This window comes from Trichosurus vulpecula, chromosome 1 (genome assembly GCF_011100635.1).
Source record: "Trichosurus vulpecula isolate mTriVul1 chromosome 1, mTriVul1.pri, whole genome shotgun sequence".
Taxonomy (NCBI): Eukaryota; Metazoa; Chordata; class Mammalia; order Diprotodontia; family Phalangeridae; genus Trichosurus; species Trichosurus vulpecula.
The window spans coordinates 458,852,106-458,864,177 of record NC_050573.1 but is presented as its reverse complement, the minus strand read 5'-3'; the positions used below and the strand labels follow the sequence as shown (position 1 = coordinate 458,864,177).

General features: G+C 35.4%; 1 protein-coding gene across 8 annotated transcripts in view; it reads left to right on the top strand.

Annotated features, from left to right (window-relative positions):
• MEF2C (myocyte enhancer factor 2C) overlaps positions 1–12,072 on the top strand; it is a 193,639-nt gene that overhangs the window by 148,660 nt on the left and 32,907 nt on the right. For all 8 annotated transcript variants that reach the window (XM_036766001.1, XM_036765992.1, XM_036766007.1 and 5 more), the window contains 2 exons: positions 3,976–4,162; positions 6,333–6,380. In XM_036766001.1, coding sequence (XP_036621896.1) covers positions 3,976–4,162; positions 6,333–6,380 — 235 coding nt within the window. The remainder of the gene's footprint in view (positions 1–3,975; positions 4,163–6,332; positions 6,381–12,072) is intronic.

Sequence of the window (12,072 nt, the reverse complement as noted above, 5' to 3'; positions counted from 1 at the left end):
CATATCTCGTCAATTCATGAATTCAAAATCCCCAAAGTATGTTCTCGTAACCAAGTGATACCTATTTCTGATCTGTAGAGTGCTATCCAGATACTCAAATCAAAGCTGTTTCATAGTGATTATCTTCAAAACTATCCTAAACGCCTAATTCTGAATAATTACTGGGGGAGTGCAAGAAAGGATTGACCAAACTACTTAGGGCAGTCTTGCACTTATTAGATACTTGTGAAATGTGCATCTTCTTTGAATGTGTAGTCATAACCAACTACCCTTTACCCTGGTAAGACCCAATCAGCTTTCAGAAAATCAGTATTTTTATGGTCCTTGGGCCATCATGAGATAGTAATTGCATATTTATTGGTAGTTATAATGAGCCATTATTAGCATGCTGCTAAAAGTATTTTTAATGAAAATAACCACAGGAAATCGGCTCTTAGTAAATATGGGGGTGAGAGAGAAGACGTGGGAGGAGGAGGGGAAGAAGAAAGGACAGGTGCATGGGTATCCATCTTTGGGTCTTATCCTTTCCAGGGCCAAAGTAACTCCCAGATAATAAGATAAACACAATAGAAGACAGATGAATAAGATTTCACTTAATGCACAGCAGAAATAATCCTGAAAAAGTTTATGTATGTCCCAAAGGGATTCTTTCACTGTCAGACAGTTCCATGGGCATGGGGGAGAATGACTATGTGTGCCATTGAATACATCCAGCATGTTTTCACTGACAATGATAAATGACCTTGGTAAATATTCTTACTTGGAAAGATTGCAGTTTTATCCCTATACTTGTGCCATAAGAAGGACAGTTCTATCCTGATACTGTTCTTTTGAAATCAAGCCTATCTACTGCAAATTAGAGCAGAATCCCATTATACATACATCGTAAGTTTTCTGAGTTAACGTGGGAAAGACACAGCATTATGAATTTGAACATTATTTGGCCCTCAATATAACTGATTCACCAGCATACAAAGATGTACTGTAGAGTGGGGGCTGCTCTACCATATATACATATATATATATATACATACATATATACACATGCATATATGTGTGTATATGTATATATGTATGTTTATACATATACACACACAAATACACACACACATATATATATATACACATATACATATACATACATATGTATGTATATGTATGCACACCTTCCATTAAGATGTGGGGCCCTAAAATGGCAAAGTTCTTTAAAGTTTAATATTTTCATAGAATCATAGATTTCATTCAGAAAGGGTTCATGGTGGTCATGAGTCCAACCGACTCATTTTACAGATGAAAAAACTAAGGTTGACAGGTTGACTTGCTTGAGGTCATTCCTCTAGTAAGTATCTGAAGTGGGACTCAGGCTTTCCTGACCAGCACTGTATCCATTATACCATATTGACTCTCCAAAGATAAAAGTTATACTTTGTTGGTAAATATAGGACCTTAAAACTGATATTTAGGGAATAAATTGAGAGTCTGGGTGCCATAATATATAGTGTTGCACTTGGAACCAGGATAAAAGACATTCAAATTCCAACTCTGACACTTACTGGCTATGTAACTATGGGTAGGTAACTTAACTTCCCTGAGTTGCAAGGGACTGTCTAAGCTTACAAAGTTGTGGATGAATTGTGGGCTATGGTGGTGGAGGGAATTCTCACACCTCAAAAACACAAAGCCTTAATATGGTGATGTAAAGTAATCATTTAAAATTAAACGGGAAAAACACTTTCAACTTTAATGTCTATATGTAACAGTAGAGAACAAGGACTACTGGGCATCATGTTTAAATTTCTCTGCCCCTTTGACTGCTGGTAGACTTTGAGAAGTTACCAACAAGACAAATATCCTACCTATTCCATCCTGGTCTCAACTGATGGTTCTTCTTAGGGAAAAATTAAAATAAATATCATTTGGCCTCTTGATCAGTGAAAAAGAAATTTTCTTCATCTATGCCTATTTCTTCTATGATATAGTGTTTTATTTGTAAAAATCATGTTGCTTTCTCAATGAGCTACTAAGCTTTGGGTATGTGTTATATTTTGGTATTTTAACTAATGAAATTTCTTCTTTCAATGTAAAAACAAGCATGGCATCTTTCTAAAGTAATGTTTCATCTTCCCAATTTACCACAAGATAAGGTCTATTAAGAGTAATTTTAATAATCTTGCTGCTATAAACTTTCATCCTCTGAAGGATGAGGAATCAAGGAGATAAGAAAGAAAGGAGTTACAATACCATTGTCAAGCCCTAGGAGACAGGAGAAATAAAGCACCATAAAGACTGTGGGATGTGAAGGGCATTATAAGACAAAATGATGAGAAATGGACAAGAGTACTATCATGGAGGAGTCATGAGATTTCAGAATTGTCCTAGGCTAGACAAAATTAAATGCAGGATTGAAAGAGAGAAAAAAAAGTGCTTCAAATTTTTTTCCATTTACATCTCCATATACATGTGTATTTTCTATTGTATAATGCTTACTTGAGATTATTTGAAACAAAACTCCCTATGTAAAAATTATTTATAGAATATTATGTATATTTTCCATTTTGAGACTATATGTATATGTGAGTGTGTGTATCTATAGTTCTATATAGATACACACATACATATAAGCCATGATTTATAAGAGATACATACACATACATACATATATCTTCATCCTTTGGCAATGTTGTTCAGTCATTTTAGTTGTGTTTGATTCTTTCTGACCTCATTTGGGATTTTCTTGGGAAGAGCCTGTAGTGGTTTGCCATTTCCTTCTCCAGCTCATTCTACAGATGAGGAAACTGAGGCAAACAGGGTTAAGTGACTTATCCAGAATCATACAGCTAGTAAGTGTCTGAGGCCAGATTTGAACTTAGGAAAATGAGTCTTTCTGACTCCAGGCCTGGTGCTCTATGCCACTGAGCCACATAGCTGCCTTTGCCAATGTACACAACAATGCAAATTTTCATTGCAAATGTAAAAAGATGTTGTAAATGACCCGAGAGGCACAATTATGTGCTTCTTAAGTACATTATTTAAAGCTGTATCTGGATAATTCAAAACAGAAAATCACCATCACATAAAATGATAGTTTTTATAAAATTGCCCCCCCCAAAAAAAGAGAGAGAAATCAGGATTTGGGGCTTTATCCTAATTAGCCACCTACATGGCATCACTTTAGGAGATAATTACATAATTGCAAGCTCTCTCTAGTTGATATGGAATTATAGCTCTTCCCATTCTGTCCATCGTAATATAGTTTGTAATATAATGAGTAAAGTATGCTCTAAAGCCATTATAAGCCACCACCACCCTAAATTGGAAATTATTAGCTAGTACAAGCCATTTGTACTTCTGTACATTTATATGCACCCTTATTTCATCTGCTCTCTTTGTAGTTATTTTCAAAAGACTAAATTTCTCAAAATGTGATTATACATATGTGCTGTTAACATGCCAGGAGATTAACTTTGTGTTATTAAAATTTCTGAATAAATATATTTTAAAAAGTAATTACATTAAAATTTCCCTTGTGTGTATCATAGTCCTCACTTTTCTATGGACAATGAAGTCATCACCATCATGTACCTTTGATCTTGCAGTCATCTGTAATTCCTGATTAAGATATCACAAATGAACAATTATGACTTATGACTTCATTGAATGGAATAAAAAAAGAAGATGAAGTCTAATGAAATGGGTTTTTGTTTTAGACAAAAGTGAAACAATTTATAACATTCACAAAGAAAATGTATTAACTATATTAAAAATCAATTTATGATTTTACCATCTTAAAAGCCTTTCTTAATGGTCTAAGATGTAACTACATAGTAATTTATCCTCAACCCCCCAAAAAAAGCTTTTTAAAGAGCTTTAACCACAAGCTACAAAATATTTGAATTAAAACAGAAAAGTTGTCCTTTTATGACTATTGAGCTTTCTGTACTATTCTTGTCCCTTCTTCTTCTTATGTTCATACAGGCTGTTCCACCACCCAACTTTGAGATGCCAGTTTCTATCCCAGTGTCCAATCACAACAGTTTGGTCTATAGTAATCCAGTCAGCTCACTGGGCAACCCCAACCTTTTGCCACTGGCCCACCCTTCTTTGCAGAGAAATAGTATGTCTCCTGGAGTGACACATCGGCCTCCAAGTGCAGGTAACACAGGTATGTACTGTCAAATATTGAATGTCAACAAATAATTTTTAAGAGGCTACTTTTAGCAAAAGAAGTTATGGTATTTTATTTACTTTGTACTAAGGCAAGATGCCATCTCATCAATTCCAACATTATCCAAGTTATTAAGAGAAAAAAATAAGAAGCCAAACCATTTCTAAATTATATGCAGCATAAATCTGTGATATGTTTATATTGGAATCTTTTGAAAGAATGCTTTGTAGAAAGTAGTTTTGAATCTGCTTGGCCCTATAGATCTGCATTATGGGAAATTAAGCACTTTATTCACATTTTAAAAAGTTTCCTTCAAAATGTCTAAATAGCCCATAAAGCCTAAGAAAATATTTGTTACCTGTTAATTGCTTCTACTCTTTCAATTTAAAGTTGAATATATGCATTAAAATGCCTACATATATACCTCTTTCCAGTTTATGGAAATTTGATTGAATTTCACATTTGATGACATTAAAACTAATCTTAAAATGCAAACATTTTAAAAGTGCATTATTTTTAATATGATTGTCTTAAAATGTAAATGCTTCTAATTTTAAAAAATAAAATAAAAAAGAATCATCTAGTGAGCTGTATGATATCACCTGAGAAAGAAAAGCAAACATGTCTTTTTGAAAAGAGAAACATCTTCTTTTTGGAAAGAGAGGGGAAAAAGTAGAATTATAGTAAAGAGACAGGTATCAAGTCCTCACTCCACTTCTTACTACTTGTGGACCTTGAACAAAATCTCTTCTCTTCCTTACACTCTTTATGACTAGAATAAAAAAATTAGACTACCTAATTCCAAAGTTCCCTCCTAGTCCTAAAAGTAATGAGACCATGAAAACACTGTCAATTTTGCCGCTTAGCCTAGGAAGTAATCCTAAGAGCAGTAATGTAGCACTATGTGCGAAGCACTGGCCTCAGAAGACTGGTATTCAGACATGACTTCAACCACACATCATACCCATGTGATGTTGTACGCCCATTGTGAGCCTCAGTTTATCCATTGTAAATTGAGCACAATAATCTTCACCCTATATACATCACAGAGTTTTGGGGAAAGCACATCGCCAACATAAAAAGGAACTATTCCTTTTTATTTATAAAGGAACTTATCCTTTCCATATCATTTCCTCTATAATTACAAGCAAATATGATAGAATAGGGATTGGACTTGTGATTACATTGGTGTAGACAAAGGAAACCCCCTCTATTGATGCAATTTGGCACCTTCTTGGCCCTCTCTAGTCTTCGAGAGTAGCCTGAAGCACTGAGAGCTTAAGTGACTTCCCAGGATCATGCAACCAAGATGGGGATTTAGGTCTTCCTGGCTTTGAGGCCAAGATGCCTTTTGAGGGCTTCTTAATTCTTTTTAACCAAATTTTACTCTGAAAATAAATTTCGCCTCCATATTTTAAAATCAGCCATGAACAGAGTAAACACTACATTAGGAATCATGTCTATGAATCATTAATAAATAATGGACAAGGACTTTTTAAAAAACTGTCTTGCACTTGTTTCACATATTTTATTTGGGAGAAAGGGGTTTACATGACTTGGCACAACAATCATTTCCCAATAAACAATCTTGGGAAAAACATTTAGTAAAACTTTAACAAAGAAAAATTATCTTCTTGATGCTGCTGCCATAGAGATATCTGTGAGGAGGACAAATAGTAAATAGTCAATCCATTTGCATGGGCAGCTGATAGATGCAGGTAGTTTCAGTTTTAGGAGGTAATAACATTAATTGTGTAAGAGATCCAACATCAAATACACAGTGATAAGTATTTATTGGTGCCTGCTTCATCAAGCTATTTTATTGTGTCTGATTTTTCTGGGGTGATTACCTTAAAATAATTACCCTGGCAAAAAAAATACTCAGACCACCCAGATGTGACTTTTTGTAAAAAGTGTAAATTTTCTTGGTCAATGTCAGTAGTAAGAAAAAGAAATGATCTTGGCACAGTGTCAGCGCAGAATGTATTTTTAATGTTTGAGCGCAGAATGTCATGATGAAACAAATATGCCAGCTATAGTATGACTTGGGGGTGCTCTTCAATTTCATGGTTGTTTGAGGGGTAAGATATTAATGATGCTGAGGGTAAAGCTTTTGTGATTTTTTTTTTAGCCATTTCTGTTGTGACAATGTCCTCTTAATCCATAGGTGGTCTGATGGGCGGGGACCTCACAACCGGTGCAGGCACCAGTGCAGGTAATTGAGACAATTTTGCATGTTCCAGTCTTTTGTTTGGTGGGGGGGGATTCTTATAATGAATAGCATACAGTGAGATAATCCAGAAGGTAAAATGGGGGGGGGGTGTGACAATAAATGGCACAGCTTGCCCTTTTAACTATCTCTCGGTTTACTAAATGATACCTTAGTAATAACCTTTTTATTGAATAGTACCTTAGTTAATGAAACTTCAAAAAGTATGTAATATATAATCAAGGGACCTGAGCACTCAGAATAGCTAATTAAATTCTAGGCACTATTGCAAAAAATAGTAAAGGTACCGTTATGAGGGCATATCACTTACTGTGTTGAATACTTGAGTCACACTAAATGTGAACTCTCTGCTCCCAAAGATGAATTAACTTCCCCAGGCCTAGTGTATGAGAAAGCATCATCACAGGTATTTGCATTATACATAATAATATAATTTATAAAATAAAACCATAGTTGGCATTAAGATGAGCGTGGCTATTAAATAAGAAACATGAAGGGAGAAAAAAAAACCTTTCATTTGTTTCTACACATCTAAGTCCTTTATACTGTGGCCTCAGTGGCATATTCCATCAAGGTTCAGTATTAATTCATAATAATGTGATTATTAAGATATTGATGTCATTTTTGATGCAAAGGCAAGAAGATACAATACTTTCAAATGCCAACTGCAGTTCACTGTTGGTATAGGAAGTAACCATGGCAATTTTTCTGTGGCTGAGGCTATGCTGTACATTTTAAATTGCAGAGAGTGCATGAATGACATGAGGTTATGTTTGAAATGTCAGAAAAGGATTCAAGTTTATTAAAATATTCATGCATGATCTAGTTAAAATATTCTGCCAGGGTCAGATGTAATAAACAGCTGATCATAAGAAAAAGGGATGGATTTGGGGCTTTAGCATTTACACCCCCAGAAAACACACACACACACACACACACACACACACAACATTTGTTTAACTCTATCCATTCAAAGGTAGTATGTCTGCCCTCTGATTTGAGGTTTTCCATGCCTTGCATTCACTGACCCATGCATCCAAATCATGAAACCCAAAGAAAGAATTTCACTAATTTGTTGAACACCACACCCCTGTCTCTTCTTTGAAGTGAACCAAAAGGGTTTGGTTGTTGTTTTTTTTTTTTGTTTAACCCAGTAAATAAATTTGGGTCACAGCAAAATTACCTATTTTCTCAAATTATTTAATCACCTATTATAGTAATACTTTATGCACAAACAATTTTTGTTGAATAAATATGGTACCAATGACAGAGCAAACCTAGAAAATCTAAATCTATTCTACAAATTCATGCTTTTAGTTCAAGTTGTGCCAAAACCTGAAGCCAGAGAGAAGAGGAAGGAGCCTGAGAGACCTAGGGAAAAAGACTCAGGGGATAAGATTATGCATTTGCCTTATTGGCATGAGGCTCAAGACATTAGGAATTAGTTCCATTGTCAGCTTCAATTCAAAACTAGTCCAATAGATAGACTGGTCCTCCACTAACAGAAAGCGCACTCAATTTCATGTTAACCTACATCATCATTGTATCATAAAAAAGTCTTCAGGATGGGTAGTGTTCCTCCGCACTGCAAGGCCACTACCATAGACTGATAAATTCTATTCAATTTTAAAGATTTCTGGGTAACGAGAGTCTATCCTTTATTAAAGTTACTTTATGGCTATTGCCCAAGATTCACCATAATGATCTAGTCAATATATCTTGATGAACAGAAACCAGTTTTGTTCAGAACAAGGTACTTATTTCCCTGTTTTCACTGGTTTGTGATACAGCTAGAGCTCCTTTGGAATTTTTTCAATCAGGACATGGAGGAGTTGTGGTTCCTAGGAACACCTGTTGTAGATGCCACTTAGTGTTCAGCTTAGCTCTCACAGTCCTGCCCATAAACGGAGTCTTCTTCCCTTCTTTCTTGTACAAGACAGGATCATGTGTCTAGGCTGAATATATCTCTGCTGATGTCAGAGTGTCACATAGCACTAAGGGGAAAAGAGGCCAGCCAGGATGTCTCTTGGTTTGCAGAAAGGGAAAACTCCAGCAAAATAATGAGACATCTTCTGAATTCTGAATAGTGCCATTGAAAAAATTGGTCAGAAATGAAGAGATGAAATCTAGGGTCATGGCATAGGCATCTATGCAATTGTTTTGATTTTTTATCTTGGTGGCTTTTAAAATTTTATTTGTACATTATAAATCATCTCAGTATGTTTTTTGAGTCCCAACAGTAGACAGCTAGGTTTTAATGAATCAAAAAAGCTTTCATTGCTTAAGCCTTCCTCTTAATATATCCCCACTGAAAACTGAAGTTGTTGAAAAGTAAAATATGAGGCACTTCATCCCTCAGTAAATGCCACCCGCTTATACCAAAACAAAAGGCTTGCCAACTGAAAAGCAGTACATGGAACATCAGAAGCGCAAGGCACCACAGAGGCCATCTAACCCTATCTTCTCCATTTACAAATTAGGAAATTGAATCCCAGAGAGAAGTGAAGTGACTTGCCCAAGGTCACACAATGGCAGAGCAGGGATAAGAATTCGGTGTTCCTAGGTCCCAAGCCAGAGATCTCTCCACTGTACCACACTATTTCCCTAATTTGAAATATATGGCTGAAAAAAGACCAAAAGCCACAAAAGGGAAGAAACTGCTTTTATATACAACCCTGATTATATGCCAAAGGAAAGTCATCTGCATATCAATTTTGGACAGTAATAATGTGGAGAATAAAGATGGTACCTGTACTTTAAGCCTACATAGAACTAGAATTATTTTGCTAGCTAAGATTACCTTCAAAGAATAGATTACTTTTTGGTGCAACTTGATTAGAGAAGTCCCTCATTCCTTGTTGTCCTGGTGGGTTCAGTACATTCTAGTTCTAAATCTGACCCTCTGAGAATACCATCTTTTTTCTTATTATCTTTGTAGCATGGCTTTTGCTTCCTCTAATCACTGAATTTCAAAAGCTAGTGAATACCCAAAGTCCTTTTCATTGTTCACTCCCAACCTTCCAGATTGGATGCAATAAAACCATAGACTCTTCGAGTTGGCAGGAACTTTCGCTGCCATCTATCCATTCCTGACAACACCTGACCCTACGTTAGCAGCGGATGGAGTTTTTACTTATGTCTCCTTTGCTTTGGAGATCAGGAATAGACTGTGGTGTTCCCAACATTTTACCACTAATATTTTTATTTTAGTTAGGGGAGATAAAATCCTAAACAGGGCAATTAGTCAGAAACATTCAGTTCACTGGTGTCCACTTCTCTACATCTGATATTCATTTTTTAACCCCTTTCCAAAATTGATCCCCCAATTCCTTTTGTTTGCCTTTAGCCACACAGACATAGTATAAAAGGTCTTGTGTGACCATTGGTCAGGCTTCAAGGTTCTGAGAGGAGTTATCTTGCATATTGATCATGGGAGGTCGTGGTCTAAATGTGAAGATCCAATATAACTGATATAAATGTGGATATAGATTAGACTTTTGCCTTCAGTGGTATGATGACTCTCCCCCTCTCAGTGAAGACATACACCTTCCTTACAGCATATGCTCTTAGAAAATTGTTTACAATTCTGAGAGCTCAAGCAACTTGCCTTAGATCGCTCAGACACAGTGTGTGTGTGTATGTGTGTGTGTGTGTGTGTGTGTGTGTATGGATGTATATATGTGTGCGTGTGTGTGTGAGAGAGAGAAAGAGAGAGAGAGAGGGGCCTTATACTAAGGATTTCCTGTCTCCAAAACCAAGTCTCCATCTACCAGGCCCCAATGATTCTCAATCAATATAGAATAACTTATATAGTCAAAAAATAGAGTAACATGAAGCTTTCTAGATTATAAGTAGAACAAAGATCCCCTTATTTAAATTTTGATCAGAATACTCAAATACAATTTGATTTTTTGAAACCTAAAAAGGATGAGTATATAATAAGTGTATCTCAGTGTAGCGATAACAAACATTTAATCAAGCCATCAATCAATAAACATTTATTAAATACCTACTATGCATCAGGAACTGTACATTTATATAGTGGTTTGAAGTTTGGAAAGTATTTTACATTAATAATCTCATTTGAGCCTCACAGCAATCCCGTGAGGAAGGTATTAAATATATTATCCCCATTTTACAGATGAGGAAACCAAGTCTCAGAGAAGTCAAATGAGTTGCCCATGGTCAGGTGAGAAGTGCATGTACCATTAGTCAGTCACCCAAAGTTATACAAAATTCCTAACACTGCTAATGTTCTGAGTTGAAGATCTCAAGGCTTTATTGAAAGTTATCTCCGAATTTGGTTGCCACTTCCTTTTTTTAAAGTTATGTTAATGTTGAAAAAACCATTTTCATGATAAAGTGGTAATAAGAAAGTGACAATAGGACTGTGTATTTGACATAACTGAAAATGAACTGGGAACTTAAGCAGAGTTAGTAATTTTATTTATAAGCTTCAGTGGGCAATTATTCATATAAAGTATTGGTCTGAGAGACAGAGGGTCCAAGCTCAAATCCCAGCTCCCACATTTAGCTCTCTATATACAATGGAGATATCCCTATCTCCCTGGGCCTGAATTTTCTCACATGTAAAATGATGAGATTGGACTAAAGCTCCTCTGAGCTCCCTTCCAGCTCTAGATAAATGATGCTCAGATCATACATATAACCAACGAGAGAGTATCTCAACGACCACACTGAGAAGTTGCAGATTCTTTAATTAGTTTTTTATAATTTGTCTGCAAAATTGAATTTATAAAGTACTGTTTTTTGTAATACTTGATAATTGAAAGATCTGACTCAGGACAGCTCTCTTAATGACTTGATTCTATAGAAACAATTGCTATTACCAGAGTGAGGTTACAAATTAAGGAGGAATGCCTACTGATTTTTTAATGTAGCTCTGTTTGCTTGCACTTTAACAGAGTTGCATAGCAGTTGGTAGAAATGAGAAAGGTGCATTTTATTATTAAATTAAAGATTAAAATAACCAATGTTCTAAGTGATTTCCTGATTCGTGATTGGAACAGAAAACAAACTACTAATGATCCTCTAGAGAACATATGAGCATTTTACAATCTAAAATAATTTGACACTAAGTCAAGATATGTAATATATTCAATAGTTAATAATGTATATAATATCTATGTGTTAATTGTTTATGTGACATTTGTTATAAATGGAATATAATTTTATAGAAAAGAGAAATCATTCATTATTTTGTTTGATGTTTACTAGCCAGTTTCTGCATTTGGGTACAAGTGTTGCCATTTCTAAAATGTTTAATCAATATCATGTGAAATAGGCACTTAAAAGCGAGAAGTGTGATGAAGTAGGAAGAAAATTGAACTCTAAATCAGGAGACCTGGATTAGAGTTCCAGCTAGGACATTTCAAGTGCTGCTCGATTACAGAATCCCTCAGTCCAATCCATTAAACATTTATTTAGCACCTACTATGTGCCAGGCACGATGTTAAGCTCTGGAATACAAATTTTTAAAAAAGGAAAAATGAAAGAAATACCCTGCCCTCAAGGAGTTTAAGAAGTAATTTTGTTGTTGTTTTATCATGTCCACATCTTTGTGAACCCATTTGAGGTTTTCTTGGCAAAAATACTGGATTGGTTTGCCCATTTCTTTCTCCAGCTCATTTTACAGAGGAGGAAACTGAGGCAAAGA